At 39.8% G+C, this 23,186-nt stretch overlaps 2 protein-coding genes across 12 annotated transcripts in view; one reads left to right on the forward strand and one right to left on the reverse strand.

Annotated features, from left to right (window-relative positions):
* LOC136427847 (solute carrier family 12 member 1-like) overlaps positions 1–15,508 on the forward strand; it is a 35,696-nt gene extending 20,188 nt beyond the window's left edge. For 2 of the 11 annotated variants that reach the window (XM_066417027.1, XM_066417028.1), the window contains 10 exons: positions 284–382; positions 7,798–7,872; positions 9,304–9,381; positions 10,659–10,742; positions 11,280–11,609; positions 12,113–12,224; positions 12,582–12,668; positions 12,958–13,093; positions 13,589–13,656; positions 14,122–15,508. In XM_066417027.1, the coding sequence (XP_066273124.1) occupies positions 284–382; positions 7,798–7,872; positions 9,304–9,381; positions 10,659–10,742; positions 11,280–11,609; positions 12,113–12,224; positions 12,582–12,668; positions 12,958–13,093; positions 13,589–13,656; positions 14,122–14,257 (1,205 nt within the window). In that variant the 3' untranslated portion in view covers positions 14,258–15,508. The remainder of the gene's footprint in view (positions 1–283; positions 383–7,797; positions 7,873–9,303; positions 9,382–10,658; positions 10,743–11,279; positions 11,610–12,112; positions 12,225–12,581; positions 12,669–12,957; positions 13,094–13,588; positions 13,657–14,121) is intronic. The other 9 variants (XM_066417036.1, XM_066417037.1, XM_066417030.1 and 6 more) reach the window with 8 other exon arrangements.
* A 1,437-nt stretch (positions 15,509–16,945) lies between these two features.
* LOC136427849 (F-box only protein 22-like) lies at positions 16,946–22,951 on the reverse strand. Its single transcript, XM_066417038.1, has 6 exons — positions 22,778–22,951; positions 21,055–21,172; positions 20,650–20,848; positions 19,778–19,948; positions 19,121–19,286; positions 16,946–18,626 (listed from the first exon to the last, which is right to left on the reverse strand). The coding sequence occupies exons 1-6, from the start codon at positions 22,936–22,938 to the stop codon at positions 18,191–18,193; spliced, it is 1,251 nt and encodes a 416-aa protein (XP_066273135.1). The 5' UTR covers positions 22,939–22,951; the 3' UTR covers positions 16,946–18,190.
* Between the last annotated feature and the right edge of the window lie 235 nt (positions 22,952–23,186).

Consider the following 23,186-nt stretch of genomic DNA (forward strand, 5'->3'; position numbering starts at 1 on the left):
TGATATACTGATAAAAGAAAACTAGAATTAAATGCATTTACCTCTGTCTATTAATATCTTCTATCTACAATCACCTGTCTTTTCTGTGCTGTAAAATTTGTCATGTGTTGTTAACCTTCTCCCTGCTGTCTAACCCTGTAACCAATACAGATTTGGTCCCAAATGACTATGTCAGCAGGGAGAAGGTTAAGTACATGTCTTTTTGCTTTGGTTCTAACAGTTCATGTACATGTACTTCCTTTCTCCTCTTCTTGTCTTGTGTACTCTGTCTCCTGTCTTTCAGAGGCTTTCTTTCCTCCTCCTCCAAGGCATGGTACAGGTGATATCATCCCACCCACCTTTCTCATCACCTCTCCATCTCACACTAACTTATCAGGAACAGGTACAGAAAGGAACCAAACTCATCTTTGTCTTCACCATTTAACTATATATCAACAAGCGATAGCCCCTATACTGTAAATATAGGACAGTGCACAGCCAATTAGAGTGCCTTGACACTAGACATTCAACCAAAGACTTTACAAATATATAGTTTCACAAAATACATAGTTGTACAAAATTGTCATACAAGTTGGAATATGCATATGTACAGTATCACATATATTACAATTGTTGACAAGAAAAAATCTGCCATTACATTGCTCTTGGCCTATGCTTTCAAAAAAAAAGATATGTCTTCTTTTTTGTCCTTTGTAGGACTAATTATAAAATGCATACAAAATATTTTGGAAAAAGTGAAAATGGGTAATAAATCATAGTCAGTTTAGTGCAACTAACATTTGTATGTTCTTTAACACTAAACACCTTTCCTCCTAGACAGCACCGTTCCACCTGATGTGAATATACATCTAACACCAGTCAGTTTACATCGAGGAATACAGTAGCTATTTGGAATCTCCAGAAAAATTGATGTTCTACCATTAAGTTTCACATCAGTGTGTAGCTCTTAATGTAACAAGTACAGTGATGTAAAAATTCTTATTCTGCAATGTTCATAACTGTAGATATCATTAATAAAAAATGTCAGCAGACTGCAGGCTATTTGGTTAGCCCGCTGAAATGAAAAGCTAGCCCGGAGATGTGAAATCACAGAACTCGGGTCTAAAGTTGTTAGACCGCGGCTCTAGATTTCTAGACCGCGGGGCAGAACTGTCCAAAAGCAGGTAGACCGCGGGGCAAACTTCAGACTGCAGGGATAACTTGAATGAAAAGCTGTGTCAGAAAGGTGTGAGAGGCGGGGCAGAGAGGTGGGAAAGAGGCGTGAATTGACAGTCTTACAGGAAACACTCCCAACTTTAGTCTGCAGGGCTTCGAAATTAGACCGCGGTCCTGCATCTCACACTTGAGGTCCAAATCAGTTGATGTGAAAAGTTCACATGATAACAGTTAAAACTTACATGTACATTTTCGAAAGAGCAACAGATGCTAATAACCCTGACCAATTCATCTGCTTGGAGATCAATGCGGGGACCTGAGATCGTTTCCCTCCTTTATACTAGAGATCAACTGGGATTTAAAATTTGATAACTCAAAATGTGCAAAGAGACAAATTACAGCTGTGTTGTGTGTTGGTCAGACCAACTTGGTCAGACAGTATATTGACCATACAATTGTCCTAGGTAGGTGTTGCACCTACCAGCAGCCTGTTTTCACACATTGGTGGTATTTTACATTTATTCATTTATAGTTGGCCTTTTGTGTGCAACTGATTTCCAAAACCTCTGGCTCCCTGTTGGTAATAGGTGAGGGCAAGTACAAGATAAGTTCATCCAGTATAAAGGCATATGGTTGCCATTTGACTGCAGTAGATTCATACATCATGAGTTGAAATGTGATTGAATGCCACAAGTTATTTGGTTACAGAGCATATCTAAGTTTTGCCTCAAATCCCTTCCATATTGGGACTGGCAATGAGATGTATTTGGGATCTTCTTGCTTTTATAGCGATCAAATCATGTCCTTTATACTTATAGCCAAAACACAATCACTCAAAACAACTGAATACATTTCAAAATCATCAGACGTTTGAAACTTTCAGACCTTATCCAAGCAAGGAGGTTAAAATTGATCCAAGGTCCTTTGTCCTTTAAACCTAATCATTTTATGCTTTTCTTATGCAGGTTCAAACCTCATGTTTCGAGCCATGTTGGTGACATACTTATCATTTTTGGTTTACATTCTACTCCAATGTGTTACATAGCTGAGGAGAGATGCCTTTAGGTCACTTTTGTAGTGCGGGAACTGGAAATACTAGATAGGCTTAGCACATCTAAATCTAATTCTATAGATTGTTCCATTTGACATAGGAAGTTATGAGATTCCGAATTAAATCTCAGAATTCTATCCACTTGTAGACTTTGAATTGTCTTTACCTGAATGTCTAACCTTCATAAACGACATATGAAGTTCTTACGAGCATATGAATCGAAACATCAGGCTAGCTAGATCTAGAGTTTGTTCTAGCCTTGTTGGTTCTAGGTAATATTTTGGTTCCAAATCCTACAATATGGACCTTTAATAGGCAGTTAGGGGGAGAGCTCATATACCCTTGTTCAGGAAATTCAAGTAATTATTCGCTTCTTTGTTATGCGGCTTCAAACTAGCTCAGCTATTGTCCTGGACAAGCAGTGATGCTGTCAAATTATCAAGTTGATTCAGAAGTAATTATCACACAGGGAGTATACTGTGTGTGTCAAAGAGGCCTTTTTACCAAGAGATCTTGAGCTAAATGTTGGCCTTGCCTTGCGTCATGGGATGGGAGCCTGGAAATCCTGGCTGATCAGAATACAGAAATAACAATCTTCTACCCCACAACTGCTTGATTGAAGATCATGTTAGCCTTGGCCCTCAGGTCTTGGTATTACTATACGTATAAGTCAGTGTGTATTTAAAGCAAGGAGGTCTAAACCTCCTTGGTGTAAGCAAGGACATTATATATTGTCCTTGGTGTAAGCTGAGGTATGATATCAAAGTACAGAAACTTGAAAATTCACTTCTGGGATAGATAATGTATTCAAATGGGTAAACCAGATGTTGGGTAAACCTAGTAGGTTGTATTCAACTTCAGATGAATCCAGGCAACATTTCTATGTGAACTAAAAAAAATTATTTGAAAACAATGGAAGACAAATTTAAAGATTGATTTGTCTGCCCTACCCCCAACCAAATTAGTTCAAGTGCATCCCATATCATCCCTACAGCTCACTAGTGTCTGAACAAGATGATTTTAAACCTCCTTGGTCTGAAGGACTATTTTATTTTCGTGCCTTAGATTGGGTCACACCAATTTAATTTCTTGGTTAACTTTTTTTTGGAAAATAAAAATCCGTTAACCAAGAAATTAAATTGGTGTGGCCTTGGTGATCTCGGAACCAGAAATGTACTTTGCATAAAACTGGCCAGTCAGCCAACCTCTCACTTCACAAAGCTGGCTTATGGCATGCCTGTGTTGTTATTTGTCTATACCCAATCGTTGTTTAGTTTAAACTTTAAAGCAAAATTGGCAGAGAACAAAAACGACCCCAAAGCAATGTGGAAAACATTAAACGGCATCCTGGGAAAAGGTTCTAAAATCTCATCTGGTGTAGTTGAACAAGATGGCGTCTACCTTACGAAAGCAAAGGACATTGCTGAACATTTCAATACCTTTTTCCTGAACAAAGTCAACACCTTACGGCAACAAATGAATCTACAAACTGATGATACCTTACTTCACTTGATTGAAAGGAAGATCATGGCTGGTAAAGAAGACTGCAGTTTTGAACTTAAGCAAGTTGATATTGACTCCTCCTGTCTCTTCCAGAAGGAAAATCAACAGGCCTAGATAACATGGATAACAAACTTCTGAGGCTTGCAGCGAAGCACGTTTCCATCCCTCTCTGTTACATCATCAACTTGTCTATGACTACCTCAGTCTATCCAAGGGAATGGAAGAAAGCCAAGGTCGTACCCATTCCAAAGTCAACGACAGCATCCTTCTGTGGTTCAAATAGCAGGCCAATCAGTCTTCTCTCTGCTACCAGCAAGATTATGGAGCGCATCGTCAGTAAACAAATCTCAGATTACTTTCAGCAGAACTCACTAATGTCCAGTCACCAACACGCGTACAGGAAAAACCATTCAACTTGCACTGCACTGCTGCACATGGTGGATGATTGGTATCGCAATATTGATCAGGGAAACTTGGTAGGTGCTATTTTCTTGGACTTTTCTGCTGCCTTTGACCTAGTCGACCACAGTTGTCTACTTCAGAAACTAGGATGCTATGGTTTCAGTGAATCCACAACAGAATGGATGGCAAGCTACCTGATAGGCAGGGAGCAATGTGTACACATCAATGGGACAAACTCTTCTTTTGTGGAGTTACCTTGCGGCGTTCCTCAAGGGAGCTGTTTAGGGCCCCTTCTTTTCACGATTTACACAAACGACCTGCCGCTTGCCACAACACAGGCCACAGCAGACATGTATGCTGACGACACCTCAGCCTACACCTGCGACCCTTCAATTGACACAATTTCATGTAAACTACAAAGAGAGGTGAGCAACATCTGCAACTGGGTTAAAACGAACAAGCTTTTCCTAAACAAAAACAAAACAAAATGTATGGTTTTTGGGAGTGTACCCAAACTGCTGGCAAGACCGACACTCAACCTAACTGTTGATGGCAAACGTATTGAACAAGTCCCGGAGGTAAAACTACTTGGTACAACTGTCGATGAACGTCTCACTTGGAATACTCACACGAGGACAACCTCAAAGAAAATGGCCAAGTCCCTTGGAATGATCAGAAGATGTGCTACATACATGAACCAGACAATCTTAAAAACGGTGATTGAATGCCTGACATTGACATACATGGACTACTGTAGCCCTGTCTGGTCATGCACCACAAAGAGAAATATCAAGTCCCTACAAATAGTGCAAAATAAGGCTTCACGGTTGCTTCAGTTGAAACCACTGTGGAAACCTGTACACACTAGACTATCATTGAACACTATGACTACTTTTAGAAGGATTGTCTTCACTAATGAACCTGAGTGTCTTGCGAGTAGACTGCTTTCTGTCAACAAGCAGCACACGCACAGAACACGATTTGCTTCAAAGCCAACTTTTAGACTAGACAAACCTAAGACAAATGCATTAAAGAAGACTTTTATGTACAGGGCTGTCGCAACGTGGAACCAGCTCCCGGTAGAGCTACAGACCATCCTTTCTGCTCGTACTTTTAAAGCCAGAATCTGTGAGCACTTGTTATAAAGTGTAGAACTGATTCATAAGTAAATGGCATTGTATCGCAAATGATTTTACTCAATTAAGGAAGGACCTCTAATTTTAAGTAGATTCCTGAATCAATTTCAATTAGATAGTTTTTTAAATGACATGTAATCAGCTATCTGTAATTAATGTAAATATTGAATGTTGTTATGTTGTTATCGTCAATGCATGTATTGTCATTTTGATGTTGTATTGTATGATGTTAAGAAGTCCAGGAAGACTAGTGGTGTGCCTTAGGGCACACCACTAATGGATTTTCTTCAATAAAGACAAAGACAAGACAAGTTGAAGTAAGGGCATTATTTAGAATAATGTCCTTGGTTGAAGACGGCATTTGCTTTTCTTGTGAAGCCATTCATGTCAATTGTCTGTTGTCTCAACTAAGGAGTTTGTTAGCCTAGACCCTATGTTTACAGCACGACTACCAGGTCAGACCAACCAGTGGCACTTGGCTCTATTTATTGGGAGATTTTTTAGTGGTTAATTTGTGAACATGACATTTATGATTTTTTTTATCTTTTTTCATTTTATTATTTTTTAATCAGTTAAAAAATTTTTTTATCATTTTATTTATCATTCTTTTAAACTATCATTTATTGTGAGATTTTGTAGTTGTTAATTTGTGAACATGAACACTCCAAGCCAGATTCAAATAGCCTCAAGCCAGCTTGTTCCAAGCTGCCTCTTGAGTTGAGGTGATCTTATATATAACTAAGACAGTCCATCATTCTTTGGTGTGACTGTGACGGGGTTTGTTGAAGCCTTTACTGAGTCCTCATTCCCTAAAGTTTGTTTGACCAAATTTTAAACCAGGTTTTATTAACCTCCTTGGTTTGACATACATGTACTATATACCAAGGGTCAGTCTCCATACAGATCAGCTCCCTTCCAGCAAAGATAATTATATTTCTATACAGAAGTAATGATGTACTAATGCACCTTGCTTCCCCATTACGACTGGGTAGCACACATTCCCTCGAGGGAAATGTTGAAAATCGTGGACACAGCTCCTAGCCTCCCAACCAAAACCTCTGCTTTTTCAATACCCAGTCTTGATCCATGGTAGCCGAGAAATTCTATCTTTCCATGTACCAATTGTCTTTTGGCTCTATGCAAATCAGTGTAATTCACACCTTGACATTAATTGGGATATTCACTGCCAATACAGACATCCCTGAAAGAACAATAAATTCTCACGCATCCCTCCCTGTGCTTGATTTAACTTCCTCAGAATTCCTTCCTTCCTAGAGCACTGGCATTTACTTTAAAATTAGCTAATAATGTCTGGAGATGTTTTCTTAGATGCACAGTGCTCCCATCAAACTTAGATGTATGTGCCTAAATGATGGACAGCTAAGCTGAACTGTCAATCTAAAAAAAAAAAAAAAGTATTTTTAGCTTTCACAGGACCTCTGCTTTTACCAAGGTTTTATATAGGTCCTCCTTGCTTTTACTTTATAGTTACATCCTACCCAAGACGGCAAGTGGTATTTTACTTCCCCTCTTTCTTGCAACAAGGAAGGCACATAAAGTGCTTTTCCACCTGAGTGTGTGAATTTGTGAATCAGTATAAAATCAATTTGTTACATTGCAAGTTTGATTAACACATTTGTCAACAGTTAACTTATCAAACATTCTAAGACATATTTTTCCACAGTTGACAATAGTCATGCCTGGCCATGGCTGCAGGTCAGACTCTGCCAAATAAAGCAGTTGGCATATTCTATATATATATATAAGAGATGGTGTGATTTGTCCTACTTCCCAAAGCCTAAAATCCCACATGATTCTTGTTTACCTACAATGTATCAATGTAGGTCTTCAACTTTAATAGCTGGATAATATGCTCTTTCTGAAATCAGTCCAAGGTAGTATAATCTCAGTTTTCTGTAGAGCAAAAAATAATGCACAACTACTGGAAAGTGGCTCAGCTGTGTTCAGTTCTGCGGACCTAACTATCAGCCCGTTCTACATTTATTTTAGTATGTGGGGTTCTGTTCAGGACCGCGGCCTATCCCCCTTGCTTAGACTTTTCATAGAATTTATCATATATGTGCTAATTACACAGGCTGGCCAGGTGTGATTTCTAATTAATTCAGTCACTTTCATGGTGCTGTATGAAATGCAGTCTACATGCAGGCTGGTCTGTCAGCCCCGCGGTCTAACTCACCAAGTCTGGGGGGAAACTTCATAAGCCTGGGGAAACTCTTTCTACACTGCGGTCTAAGCAATTTTTAACTTCAAATATATCGATAAGTTTATACACTATGACAATAAAAAAACAACCTAATAATGAAGACAACATAATCTTTGAAATGGTATGTAAAAGATTCCTGTACATCCAGGGAAAAAAAAGTTGAAAACTAGGGATTTCAGTCAGGGAGGTTCTAGCTGCCTTCGAATCCGGAAACTGTATTCCTCGATTTAAACTGACTGGTGTTAATCTACAAATACGTCATTATGATTTAAAACTAACAGTTGCTTGTCTCTCCTCCCATCTCATGCTGCTTCTGGCTTTAACAGCCACCTCACGGACCTCATTTTGGTCGAGCGGTGCCGCTGCGTTTGTAGGGAGCTCGCCAATGTTTCCACCTCAAGGTGACTCCTGTACAGTTGGATGGATTTTTTGTGTCGTTGATTTTTACCTTGCATTACAGTTCTCAACATCAGGAGGCTTCATGGTGTATTTTTCCTTTACCATTTATATTCTGGAATTACAGCAACCTACCAATAGCCTGGGTACCATTCATCGGTTAACTGTGGTTAGCAAGCAATTGAGCCAGCAGTTACTACGGAGGATGGTACCCATGCTAACTGACCACATCCAAAAAGCATTGTTATTATTTCTGCTTGTTGAGTTCTTTAATCATTGATTTTAGTAATTGATTTGGAATTATGATACATGATATTAGATATTCAAAAATTGCATTTTCATTTGAATTTGTTTAGTTCAAAGGTTAGATCAAATGCACATAGAAAAGCCCTCCCTTGTATCCGATCTATGCAAGAAAAAGCATACATACATGCCACTGATGTTTTTTGTGTATTGTGTGTACCCATTGTTTTCCCATTGAAGGTTGTGAGACATTGTTTAACCTCACCATTTTTTCAGTGCTCTCAATTTGGCCTATCGTTATGTATTATAATTATAAGATGCCGAGCTCACCAAAAGCATTTTTACAATGCACATGATCTGCAGTATGTTGTGTCTGATTCTGTATGATTGTGATTTTGTCATGAGTCCTTGTACTCTGTAATACCCTATGTGCACAGACATACCATTCACTTGATATCCAGTGGCCTCTGCATATTGTTGACCGTGTTGAAAGCAGACTTTTAAAGGGGTTGCTTAGGCAACTGGGAAACTTCAGTATGGTGGGAAGGGTCATGAGGGACACCAACAAAAGCTTGAATGTGTGTCTACCTGTCATGTAGAATTGCCATGCCTGTGCTGCATGAATTTCGTTCTAACCTGTCTTATAATATATAAACAAGGTATCTCACTAAACTGCACCAAATTGCGCCAAATTATTGCGGCAACTTTTTGCCAATTTTCCCTTAAGCTTCACTTTCTCAGGTTTGGCTCAAAATCAGATATAAGATAACTTTGTTGGAAATCGCAGTGTTGCCACTAATTAAAAAAAAAAAGTACAATTATTGAAATTCATCAAAAGTGATCTGCAGTGATGGCACCGCGTTGTGCCATTTTGTGTCCATATGCGCCATTTTGCCAACTGCAATTTTTTTGAATCTTTGACAAAAAAAGTCACATTTTCAGGTAACAAATTGGCGCCTGTTTTCACCACTTTGCAAATACCTTTTGCAACTTGGTACAATTACGTGCTGTCTAGTGAGATAGCCGCTTTAGCCACATTACTACTAGTATCCATTGTATGTTGTGCACATATTAAAGGGAGATGCTAATGTCTGCCTCTGTCTTGAGCTTGTCGCGCATGTTATACATTTGTAACTTCATCATGCACATGTCAAGGCTTTGCACTACTCTGCCCCTTGCTGTTTTCCCAACAGACTTCTACAAGATCTCCCCCATGTCTGTAGGCTCTGCTGCCTTTAGTGGCTCTCCTTCGCCTAGCGTCCTGCTTACAGGTGATAGTGGGATACATGCAATAGACTATAAAGCGTCATTGCAGTTTCCGCCACCATGTTGGGGTCCCTTTTGCATTCCAGTGAATCATAGCTCAAGCATTTTTAGAAAATTGCAAAGATCTTCTGACCCTTTTAGATGTAGATAACCACAGTAACATCTATTAATACCCGAAAGAAGAGTAACCTGAAAAATTCCTTGACACTTGCCAATAAAACATGATTGTGAATAGCCTGTGCATGCCTGAGCTACGATCCGTTGAAATGCAAATAGGAACACCAACATGGTAGTCAGCTTCTGCCTGCTTTATTGATAATTGGAGTGAAAACACTTTATATGATTTGGTCCCTGCACTGGTAGAAATCCATAATCCATATTATGAAGACAGTGAAGCATTCCTGAACAAGGAGATCCTTTCTTTAATTTAGTGTAATAGTTACAGCTTAGTAGCTTTTCTGATGAGAGGTTTAATGTTCGACTCTGCAATCTTATTTATTTTGTAGCTGAGAAATGTTACTTCCTTTCAGTTGTTTCTTTCCACTGACTTCATTGGCACTTACAAATTTACCTTACTGTTACAGTAGCTAATCTCAGTCTTTCCACAGTACAAAAAATTTGACCTGTTTCATGTTTCTTTGTGGTTTGATATCAACTTTTTTGGTTTTCTGAATAATTCCAGTCTGTTGAAGCATGTTCAATCTAATCTTTCTCTAACCACCAGTGATGAATAACCTGTGATCCTTATTTCACTATTGATTTACTGTGCAATTTAATGAGATTATTTCTCTGATTCTGATATATTGACACATCACCTTATATATATGCACTACCAAAAGTTGATTGCATAGAATTTTGATGTCAAATGCAAGTCACATGAAGTAGTCACTCAATGACTTGGCACAAATTTCTCACTAAGTTGGCATCATCATCAAATAAGATTCAAATTACATGTACTGTCAAACCTGTACAAGTGACCACCTCTACATAAGGACCACTGGCCGATGTGAACAATTTTATTAGGTAATTTTTATCATTGACAAAAGCATTATAAATCCTGTCTATATTGATCACCTGTCCACATAGACCAGATATTATATCGGCCCCTTGAGTGGTCTTCTTGGACAGGTTTGACAGCAGTCTTCGGATTCATATAAAGATGTTTATTTGAAAGAGTCCAGCCAACAAGGTGGTTAACTACGTGTACATGTAGTTACCCAGTGTGTGTTTCTTGTGCTCTGTCTCCCCCCTCACACTCTGCTCTGGTGTGTGTGTGTGTCAGAACCTCCACTGCCCTCCCCTGTCTGCAATGGCTCTGCTGTGGTTATCATTGACACTTGCTCCAGCCCCGCTAACTCCACACAAGGTGACACACTCTGTTGTTGTTGTTTACATGTAGCTGGATGTTGTGTTGTGCTGTGTTGTGTTGAGTTGTCACAGTGTAGTTTTGTGTTTACTGTCTTGCCTAACAGTGTTGTCTTCTTTATAGTGTTACTTGTGAGACAACATTCCTCTTTTGAAGCTTGTCTATGTGGTCTATGTTCATGCAAGCTGTTATATCTTGTGTGTTTCTGTAATTACCAGGTGTTGGATCAACTTGGATGGCTGATTTTGTTGTCAGATATCCTTCGTTCTCCATTTGCCTGAAATGCATAGTCAATAGTGAATAATCATTTAGTGGAATGGTGTAAAAAAAAAACGTGTGTGGTCTGCTAGCATGGCTTGTTAAAAGCTACAAAATGGGCTTCCAAACAATGAATGGGGCGGAAAAAAATTCATACTTTGGAGACAGCCCTGTCCCATACCCATGTGTTTTTCCATGGAGGGACTTGCTATCTGTTCAGATCTGTAACTTAAGTTAAAATTTGCAAAATCACCCAATTTATTCTACTCCTTATTGCAGACATGCCGCAGGAGGACAGCAAGGCAGCCTCCACTGGGTCATCTGCCGAATCCTCTCCTCGAGACTCGCCCACCCTGCCCCACCGGACGCCCGCGGAGATCCCGGAGAACGAGATCGAGACGACCCCGCTGGCCGCGAGCGTGGAGAACATTGGGCAGGACAGCGGGGACGAGGGGGGTGAGGAGAATGACCATCACCTCTGCATCCACAGGGGCGACGAGGGCAACATCCTGAAGGACGTCGACATGAGCAAGTTCAAGACAGCCAACATCTTCCAGAACAAGCAGAAGAAAGGCACCATCGATGTGTGGTGGCTGTTTGATGATGGAGGTGAATACTTGATGGCTACTATTCTGTATCAGTATCTATATGGCCGGTGTTACCGCCCTTCGGCATAACACACAAGCTTCACAGGCATGCAGCATGGAAGCAGCTGGTTATATTACACCAAACAATCTGTCATACCGGTACCTAACTTTTGCACATCTATTTTCATTGATTGATGGGTACTTTTCATGCTAGATTTCAGGATCCCTCTGTTCCAGAGTAGAAAGTTGCTTGTTGAGACGGAAGAAAAGTTCACCCCGTCCATCCAAAATATCTAAACCAATCATGACATGAAGTTGATGAAAATGTGATTATTTTGTCAGCTGAAAATGACAGATTTAACAATGAAACCAGTGGCGTCTAGTTTTTCTGGTGGTTTTTGTGCAAGAGAAAGTACAATGTATTCATCATATTAGTAAGTTGAAATTCTTGCAAGAGTGCCAACTTATATATGTACAGACAGATCACAATGGTAAGAGCTGCATGTATTTCTTTTCTCCCCCCAGGCCTGACACTGCTTGTGCCCCACCTGCTCTCCCTCAAGTCCCAGTGGAAACACTGCAAACTGCGGGTCTTCACTGGAGGCAAGAAGTCTCGAATTGATCACGACAGAAGAATGTAAGTTGATACGACAGAATTTAAAGAGTACTCTTAAAATTTTCACAGTGGTATAATTATGTTCACAATTTTTCGTTGTGACGCAGCAAACTTAAAACCACAGCGAAGATTTTTGTTTCCAATGCTCCACAGTGTGTGACTAGCACTATCACAAACTTAATTAAGGCCTCCACAAACAGTCATTTTCTCCTTACCCCAAAATTGAATCACCGCAAACTTAAAGGCTTTTACAGTACTTCTTCTGGATTTTGCAAAATATGGAAAATATGTTGAAGATATTATTGATTACAATAAACAACATTTGAAAAGTACAAAATGTTATCCCTTGTTCATTGCACTTATTTCTGGTCTTGACAGGATGGCTGCCTTACTGTCCAAGTTTCGTATTGATGTCCATGATGTGTATGTGTTGGGAGACATGAACTACAAACCCAGGGAAACCAGGTGAGATATGTCCTTAAAAACAGGCTCGTTTTTCAGCAACATTCTGCCATTTTGGGATTTTAGAAAGTGCTCACACTCACAGTGACCTTTTTGATTTGAGATTTCTGAGGTGTTGGTATGGTTCTATATCCTTCACTGTTGAATAGTATCATGAAATCTTTTGTTTAGTTCCAAAACCAGTGCACACAAACATTATTCACAAGATAAACATGTAGGTTTGTGTAGCCTACCCTTCACATTTTGTAGTTACATGTAATGAAGTAAAGATCTTTTCTCTTTGGGTTTACAGTAAGAGTGAGTTTGACAACCTGATTGACCCGTGGAGACTGAAGGAACACCAGTTTGAGTCGGAGGAGGGGCGCCGGCTGCGTGAACAGTACCCAGAGAAGATCTCTGATGATGAATATGAGACTGTCAGAGACAGGGTAAGTCATTCCATGGTCAAGCCCCGGTTACACATAGCCGAACACGGCCTCCCAACCTTCCCCCAACCATGGTTGGGAGTGCATGGTTCAGGAGCTAGGTTGGCTGGTGTTTGGTGCAGTTGACTGGTATTTGGCTGCACCAGCCGAATGTTTTTAAATTTTCCAAACATTTGACTGTGGGCAGGAGTTCTGGAATGGTTTGGCTGGTGGTTGGGAGTACATGTAAGTCAGGGTTTTGGGGACTCAAATCTTGGTTGGCTGGTGGTCAGGAACCATGTTTGGCTATGTGTACATTATAAGTAACTGGGGGCTTCATCCTAAAAACCAGTCATCTAAACAAACAACAGGACAATGGCCTTCAGGCAGAATAAAAATTTGTTGGTATTAAAGTCAAAGAATAATTCTAGATTCCTAGATTGTCAATGATGAAAAGAAGCCTCTTTGGACCAAATTGTTCGTCATTAAAATTTTTGAATTCTGCATGTGTTGTTTCAGGTGAACAGACATCTGCGTCTTCGCGAGCTGCTACAGGAACATTCCAAGGATGCCTCCCTCATTGTCATGTAAGTAGTTTTATTACTTACCAATCCAGTATATGTTCAGCATTACTGCAATCATCTGTCTAGTAATTTACATATCATTCAATTTGATGAATTAATAACTCACAGGGGAGGGAATGTTAAGTACGTTGTTTGTCAGTTTCGCATGACCTGTAAACTGGCTTAACACACTGGTTTTGTACTGTAAGTACAACCTAGTTCGTAAGACCAGACTGTAAGGTTTGATCCACTCACACTGGAAAAGACCCCTGTTCTCTTTTCGATAAGCGTGGTGGGTTCTTTAACATGCTTGAAGTGTGGCTCTCCTCAAACTTGGGTTGAAAATGTTTAACGCTTGGTACATAGCTTCATCCATCTGTCAGTATATTACATGACTTGTGCTCTGTTAATAGCTGATGATGTTATAATTAATAGTTACACATTGATGATTATGAATTAATAATGATGTTGCCTTGTTGTTGTTTACAGCACATTACCCATGCCCAGGAGAGGGGTGGTGTCCACAGTGATGTACATGGCCTGGCTGGAGATACTGTCCAAGGATCTTCCACCTGTCCTCATGATGAGGGGGAACCAACAGAGTGTCCTTACCTTCTACTCCTAGTCCCCTCAGCATCCATAGCTTCTACAGCTTCTTGCTCTGCTCTCTTTCCCCCTGCTTCAAATGGACTGGTCTGGGAGTGGATTGGACTTGACAGCGAGTTGGGCAGTGCCACTTGGCTGGAGGGATGGCCATGACAGATAGTGGGAACAATATTTGTTCCCCTATGCATTTTGGCAGCTTCATCCACCTTGACAACACTGTCATGCAGTTGCATCTCATTCTGTGTACTTTCGGCAGCTCACTCTCAAACAGGTATTATGTAGTCAAGAAAAGTCATTAAATGTATCATTTTATTCTTGCCTTGTATTAAATAAGGATATAAAGTAAACTTGACATGACTGAAATGTTACTGTCAGGAGATGGTGTCAAATCTACTGGGGTGCTGTTTCGGCGAATCATTTTCAAAGGCTTCTGAATTTCTGGCTTGTCCAAGAAAAATAGCAATAGACAATCCAACATTTGGCTCTGGAAAAGAAAGATGTTTGTAACTTAAACATTTGCCACTGATAGCATAAAAGCTCCATAGTAATCATCTACTACATACAAGACAATCTCGTAAATTGGTTTACTGCTGTTTTTTTTAAACATCCTGCGTATTATTGCAATTATAGCACATACTTATATTCTTTGATATGCACTTCTAATGTACATGTACATACATTTCAAAGAATACTGTCACATATAGAGAATTGTATGTATTGGTGGTAGTTCTTTTGTTTTGAAGTTTGTTTAAAGGTGTACTCAAGCAATTTATGTCCAACTTTGTTCCTTATTTTGAATTAGCAATTATAGTAGTACTAGAAAGCCTTAATGGTAGTGTTTACTGTTTGTTTTTGAAAACCAAATGTCACTTGATGTAATGGAGAGGTCTGTGTCCAAGAAATGAAAAATGCCCCGCCTTCGGGTGCCTTGGCATTGAAAAAGATATATATACAAAAATGCTGCTGTTTCTTTATATATAAGTAGCGGATATCATAATCTTCTATAGATGCCACCTTATATAATGTACTGTACATATTAAACAGTGTTTGCCATAGATTGTGTTTTTTAACATTTAACTAAAAGATATGTATGAGTAACTTCACTTTTTGTATACTTTATTATTCTGTGATATAATTGTAAAATTAAAATTCACTTTATTGAAATGATGTAAGCCTAGCAAATTAACTTCATATCTTTTTATACAAATTGTAGAATTGTCATAATTATGAATACAGCATGAGGGATGATAAATAGTAGCAAAACAAGAGATTTTTTTGTATCATATACTACTGCCTTATCAAACTATGCAAGTTTGACTGATCATTTTTGTCTGATAGTACAAGCATGTTATGTACATTTTTGACATTCCTACATGTAGTATCGCAAAGAAAGGTAGGGTTACTAGCTATCTTCTTGACTTCCTGTGATCCCAATAACAACTGTGGTTGCATTGTTGAGTCCTCAGTAGGGCAAGACTACAGTGTAAGAGTGACAATGAAATGGCTAGCCTGATTAAATTGCGCTATAGTGGCCGGCCAAACATCTGCATGGAGGGGCAATAACAGCCCAGGACACAGACTATGAAATTGTAGGTTTCCTCAGCGGCCTTTTTCCTAAAGCTTCTGCGTGCCATGTTGATTTTTATTCCTCTATCCCCTGCCACTACCTTTTTAGGCAATTCAAATCTTGCATCAGAAGACGGTTGTAACAAAAGGCAAATCAGAATCTAGAAACTTTTTAACTACAGGTACCCTAAATTTCATAAACAGTGCTGTTATGACATTATATATTAGGTGTCTTGTTTTAAGAAATAGTAATCAATATTTTAACACCACAACAGGCCTATAAAGGTAGATGCACCAGAAACTGCTGTATTTGAGACCATAGTAAATACATTGTAAAACTGGACCAAAATGCTTCAGTGCCTCTAGCTATGTAGGAACATGAAAAAAGTGGGAAATGTCAAGGAATGCTTACCCTGGAATTATTTAAAAAGGTCAATTGTTTTTATATATCCTACTTCAAACGGACTATTAGAAAAAAAAGTTACTGCATCCAGACTTTTAAAATAGAATAACCCTAGGCTCCCTAGCACAAGGTTGTGTCTGCTGCAAGGAAAAAATGTATGTAATATTTTTCCACATCAGTGAATGTTGGGGTTATTTTGTTCTATTTTATGGAGGTGGTGAGACAAACTTTCAAGATGGATTGGGGTCAAGAACATTTGATTGATGTGAAAACAAACAGTATTTTAAAACGTGGGTAGGGAAGTGGCAATTTGTCTTCCTTGCTACTGCTTGGATTTTCAAATCGAAAAGAATTTGCCCCACATTTTCTCTCCAGCCTTGAGGTAATATTAATTGTTGATTATGTTATCTCAACTTAACGGGGTAAACGCAATGCTGTTTCTTATCAATTGAAAGTAACTCTACAACTTTTTTTTTTCAAGATCAATCATATACATGTAACCTGGAACAGTAAATAAAAGGAAGAATTAATCGAAATACTAACTACAACCATGAGCAAGTTGGTTCAGAACAGCATTGATTTGTATGGTTTAGTTTGAGGCCTTATACATGTACTAAGAAAGCTGCTAAGGAACATCTCAGTGCAATTACAAGACAAAAGACAGCTATCAAAATGACAATAAGCAATTATTATAGAATAATCTCTAGATGAGTAATGTGTGCAAATAATATACTCCTGTTATAGCAAGAATTTTTAATTTTGTCTCCTCATATCAGTGCCTCAAACTTGATGTCTATTGTCTTGTTTGTAGCAAATATACATGTACAAGCTTGTGAACAATCCACCTCTATTTCTATTCACTATGTTATCTATTATGATAATAGTATGTACAGAGATTTCTTCTTTGTAGCTGTTTAATTTGTACTTTTGGGACCTGTAATTGTGGTTAAAATAAAGATACAAAAATGTGACTAGTTGTGGATTTGTACTGATTTCAATATACATGTACATGTAAATTTCTTCATGTACCACACGTTTCTTCTGTATGAGTCAATGCAGACACCACACTCAATGTTGCAACAGAAATCGCCCAATTTTCTATTCACTATATCCTAAAACGCTCCTTCTCATTTAAATTTACATATTTTGTAATCTCTGTTACCGATTGAAATAAGACGTTCCTGACATTAGGATATGCCACAAGTAAGATGTCAAACTGCAGCTTTTATGACGACTTAAAACTTTTCTAGCTTTTAAAAACGGCAGTTGCGTACCTTATATGAGGCATATCTTAATGTCAGGAACGTCTTACTTCTAACGGTAACGGAGATTACAAAATGTGTACATTTAAATGAGAACAAGCGAAAAGCGCATGTCGCAGACTTATTTGACAAAAAGATGATATATATATTTACAAGGAGCATATTCATGTTGTTGAACGCTGACACCACACTTATGTTGCGACAGAAATCTCCCAAACTTTTGTGTTTACAGCCAATCCATAGACTAGAGCGAGTCAATTACTACAAGAGCATGTTGCCAGACTTATTTGACAAAAAGAAAAAGATGATATAAAATGATGTATTTACAAGGAGCAAGACACAATCAGTCTTTACCACCTGCACTTTGGATGGGACATGATTCTCCTTTCTTTTGGTACTCTCTTTTTCCATGATACTGTATAATTGAATAAATAATCTCCCTTTAAATCTACTCTGTAATCCATACGGAGGGAATGGACAAGCATTATTAAGTTTGCACCACGAAGGTTCCAAATAAGAGTTGACACATTCTTGTCAAGCACGGTAAACAGACATGATTTTACATATGGTCATGACTAAAATTTTATGTGCCTGTGCTCATTTCATGTAAAACAGCAAATATTCAAATTCTCAGTGGATTTGTACTACAGCCTAATGGAAATGTAACTACACCTGTACAAAATATACATTCGTGACCAAACATTTAGGCCCCTGATCCAAGCTACTTTCTCCTCCCAAATGACACCAGACACAGTACTGTTGTGTACCCATGGAACAGGTCAGGATATTTCTCATCCTCCTCTCCCCTCCCCCCATGGAAGTTCCATTTCTTCTCGGGAGTGGCCTTTTTCTTGGGAACATTCCGATCGCACCCGACCTCTCCATTCCCAAAGAAGCCAACTATAGGAGTGTTGGGAAATTCTTTATGGAATGCCTCTGTCTCCACGTTCCCTTTCCCGTAGTGGTAGTACCCCCTCCCCACGCAGGCGAACATGAAGCACACGCTGTTCTCCTGGGGGATGTTGGCGGCCTTGAGGCGCTTCATGGCGTCCTGTACGTCCGCGGGCGTGCGCACGGAGTGGTCCAGGAGGATGGAGGCTGCCTGCACGCGCTCCCCGGAGATGGCGATTCCCACCAGCCCATCCCTCCGCTGTGCTCTGAAGAGTATTGATTTCAAAAACATCTAAACATTTCTGATACTTGTAGTTTTTAGATTGACATTCAGTATTACTTGTTACATCAGCAATTTGGTTAGAATTATCGTAAACAATGTAGAGAAAAAAATGTAATTGTCCCAAATACATGATACATGTCAATGTACCTGTATAGTCAACTGTGGACAGCTATTACTATACATGTACCACTCTCAAACAAGGATATTCCATCTGATCACAATTACTGTACATTGTGAATCACAAAATGCACGTATCAAAAACCTCAACAAAAATGTTATAAAATGAAGACATGTAAAGACTTGCAGCAAACATCATGTAAATGTATTGAACGATGTAATGTTATTTTAGAGAGAATGATTTTAGATATGTAATGAATTTTTAACGTAATCTTAAGCACAATTCAGGAAGTCCGGTGGCCTGTGGGGCTGTTGTTTTCTTCGTGTAAATATTGAATAAACCATTCATTATGTCCTTACAAAGTGAGGTCGGGTGGAGCGATGACCTCCTCAGGATACGCCCCGGCTATGATGATGTCTCCCTTGTATTCATTCAGCAGCTCCATACAGACCACATGCAGGGCAGGAGAGCCCAGACCACAGGACAGCAGGAGAACTGCCTTCAGGTGGGGGTCTGGCAGCAGACCTGCAACAGGAAACATTGACTTGTATTGGGGCACTGACTACATACATATACATCTTGCTACAGTAAAAGCACAGAGCTAAATGCTAGTAGGGAAAATCAATAAAACGTTTTGTAATTACCCCAGGCATAGCCAGAAAACTGTCATCTCAAAGCAGATCCTATGGTGACAAGGGACAGTATCCATTGGCCAAACATAATCCTACAGGGGCCAATTAATACTGTTTGCCCAACAGATACTGCCTCCTGCCACCTTAGGATCTGATTGGAGATAAAGAAAACTGCAGGTTTTCAGTCTAGTTCCTATTCAATAATTGGGATACTTGTGCCTAGCTAACCTTGGTTTTCATTGGGTGGTGGCTCACTTTTTTGAATTTGTCAGAATTCAGTCCATATGATTTAGTATTTCAAAATAGCAATTAGATTCAGGAAAAGCAATGATTTCAGGTGCTTTCTTTCCTTCCTCCTCTGCAACAGAAAAATCTGTAGCTGACCTTTTGCCCCCAGAACCTTCTCCCCATCCTCATTGAACTGCCCATGGATACATTCCTCGTTGGAGACGTAGAAGGGCCCAACTTTGACATCGTCCATGTGGGGCAGGAAGAGAGCAGACATGGCCGGGTTATCCTCCACCTCTGTGATGACTGACAGGTCTGTAGAACAACCTGTGAGGGAGGGAAGGTTAAGGTTGTAAAGATTATGATGTCATGGCCATGGGACTACAATACATCAACAGCATGTTAATCAGAGAGTAAGGCTATTTTAGTGTCAAAGGGAGGAAAATATCTGTGTTACTAATGTCATAAGGTAACAAATCATTTTGTCCATTTTCTCAGTCTTCTAATCACTTTTAAAAATCTCAGGAGGGCTTTGAAAACCTCCCACCTGTACATAGTAATCATACACATGCACAATCATGTAGGTGAGGAAGAGAGAGAGAGCAAAGAGCAGGACAAAGTGGAGAGGGTTGAAGAGAGACTGATTGCAGCTGCAGAGTGGCCAGAGCACTACAGCAGTAGAACACATTGGACTACAACAGATACTGTACCTTGTCGGGTATTGTCATGTCTGTCTCAGTATCTTACTCCTTCCTCAACAGAATAGTAGTCTTTAATGAGGGCCTGCATGGGGGGGGGTCCTGACAACGCTCTACGCTAAATTCGGAGGGCCGGCTACGTAATACGCTAAATTCAGAAAGCCTCCCTACGCTCTACGCTAAATTCAGAAAGCCCCCCCCCTACGCTCTACGCTAAATCATGGAGCGGTCTGCAACGCTCTACGTAAAATTAAAATGGCCGATTACGCTCTACGTTAAAGGGGCATGCAGGCCAGCTGCTCGATTTAATATGCATAAAGTAGTCCTTACAGATCACTCCTGGCACTGTCACACCCACAACACTGCACCCATCAGGCAGGGCCTCCTGAATGTTCTGGATCATGTTGCTCTCTTTCTTCTTCTTCCTCTTGTTCCTGGTGCTGCTGGGTTTGTCTTCAGAGTCCCACGTCTTTTCGTACAGGGAACTCTCACAGAACAGGATAGCCAGTCTGGGAACACTGGAGTAGTCCTGCCAATACACAGTCATTTACAAAATCATTTACAAAATCATTCACGTGTTACAGACTGTTAAACTGGGACAATGTTTCAGTGTTGGATCAGGATCTTAATTGGTTTGCAAGGGGCCGGGTGTGACGGAGGCAATCCACCTGCACTGCTACTTTCTTAATACAGCAAGGGGATTTATAATGCTATAATAGTTACATACGTAGTTACCTCAAAGCATTCTGTCAGCTCATCCTTTATTGGCATGTCATCTTCTGTCATTGTCCATGTCATATCCTGTCTGGTCTGCAACACACGGCAGGCTTCCTGGTACCACAGCTTACACACCCTGCGAACAGAAGAAAAGACAATGGTGTTGAATACCATCAATATCATTCTCCAACAACTTCCAACATAGGTCTTAACGTTGGGTAACCTAAATTCGCGGGGTACTTAAATTCGGGATTTTTCGAAAACGGGGTATTTAGGGATATGTGCTAGATGCAACATAAGTAATACCACTAGAAATGCAAACCTGCCAGACTTACGTATTCAGAACACTGTCTGAAAAGCTTCGATAAGCATGGATTATAAGGCGACGAGGTCAAAAACTCTCCGTCCCTTATTGGAACAGTCTGAGGACTTCGTGGGAGAATTAAACAACATGGTTGTCGGCTGGTTTATAAGAAAAATGTCACATCCGCTTCCTGCTCAACACAATTATTTACAAGACAACTTATTACAATCTCTTTTGCTAACCTGCAACTGGATTCTAAGTGTGATCAATCATCAAAACTCCTCTCTGTTGCTACAACCTACGGCACGTGTATTTTCCCGCCGCCATATTGTTAACCAGAATCCTGTTGTCAAGCAGACGACAAAGGTTTGTGAGGAACACTTTTTTGTCTAAATGCTGCGTGTGATAGTGGACTGAGGAAGATATTTTCCTCAAAGTTTGCTCCTAACACAACAAGGAACACATGGACATAGTAGTATTACCATTTCTACGGCATCCAGCTAACTTTCCATGAATAATGTAACGTTACACGTTGCCCGATGATGACGATGGGCCGACTTTGAGTGAAGTTCTACCGACTCAACACACGGGTTGTACCCGAACTGGCCTGATGTGTGCGGTACGGCCGTTTTTTCGTGTATTTTTTTTACTTGGACACGTCTATATCCATAGCACTCTCCTCAAGCCAAGGATGGAACGAATAGCTGCTGTATAAAATGTGATTAGCGGTAAGATATTCAAGACGAATCTTCTCTCCCGAATTAATGTGCCCCCCTGTCCGACAGCACCGTAATTGTGCGTGCGGCGGACGGTAGTTTCAAGTTGAAATATTATGGTGTCAGCAAGACTAGAGACAAAATCTACCATATATATGATTAGTGCAAAGATAGTACATGATACTGACAGAATTATAGAAAAAAAGGATGGTTTATTGTTCTGCTAGATTGATTTCAGTCAACCATTATCGGAAAAATCCCGAATTTATGTTACCCAACGTTACATTCCAGCTATAACATTAATTCAGGCTGCCTCAATTGCGCTCCTAGCGGCCCGCCCAACTGACCAGTTAGCACCTGGCATTGAGAGATTGTGTAATACAGGCTAACATTATATATGATGACATGTGTGGCATTTGTTCATTGTTGACAATTGTGTAAGCTCCAGGTATAGGAAAAAGGGAGACTAGAACTAGTAGAAGCCCGTTGCCCTTCCTTTCATAAGAATTTTGACTCCCAACATCTGCTTGGAGATGATAGACAGCCCTGCTTTATTTTCGTTTTTGCAGACTGACCCACTTTCAAATAATCGTTTGTCTTGCACTTTCTTTATATTGAGGTAAATAAAGAGGGGACATTTTTTTTTTTCCTTGTTAACCTTATTTTGTACAGTTCCGCAGTCTTCTTATGCAACATAACAAAGCAACATAACATCGCATACCTGCCACTCTGGATCAGTGACTTTGCCGGCAGGTATTGCAATACATTCTTGACTATCTGAGGGAAGGCTGTGAGGACCCATGGCGCCTTGCCTGCTGCAGGATCTGCAGGAGGATGGTGAAGAGTTTCGGACGACATACCACTGCAGTCCTCTACCTCCATGATGGCTTTTAAACTTGGATAAACTATCACACAATGTCATACTAGGGGTGTGTTGAGATTTCAAACTTGTTCAATACCACTTAATTTCACATATATTTGATAATTATATCTATATTGTCATTTTTATTGTATGCATAAATGATTGTGTTTTGTTGAATTGTATCTTTGGTCTATTTTCATAAAAATAAAATATGTAAGGGCCTCCCGTCTGCTCAAAAATAGAAAACTCCACAACACAGGGCACTCTG

Source organism: Branchiostoma lanceolatum, chromosome 2 (assembly GCF_035083965.1).
Source record: "Branchiostoma lanceolatum isolate klBraLanc5 chromosome 2, klBraLanc5.hap2, whole genome shotgun sequence".
Lineage (NCBI taxonomy): Eukaryota > Metazoa > Chordata > Leptocardii > Amphioxiformes > Branchiostomatidae > Branchiostoma > Branchiostoma lanceolatum.

What these genes read in the sequence shown, in the direction of transcription:
- LOC136427849 (XM_066417038.1), bottom strand. Translation starts at nt 22,938, where the DNA reads ATGGAGGTAGAGGACTGCAGTGGTATGTCGTCCGAAACTCTTCACCAT. An exon ending in GACAGTGCCAGGAGTGATCT is followed by an intron (nt 19,949 to 20,649) that starts GTAAGGACTACT and finishes CCTCCCTCACAG; the next exon opens with GTTGTTCTACAGACCTGTCA. An exon ending in GAAGGTTCTGGGGGCAAAAG is followed by an intron (nt 19,287 to 19,777) that starts GTCAGCTACAGA and finishes TTCCTGTTGCAG; the next exon opens with GTCTGCTGCCAGACCCCCAC.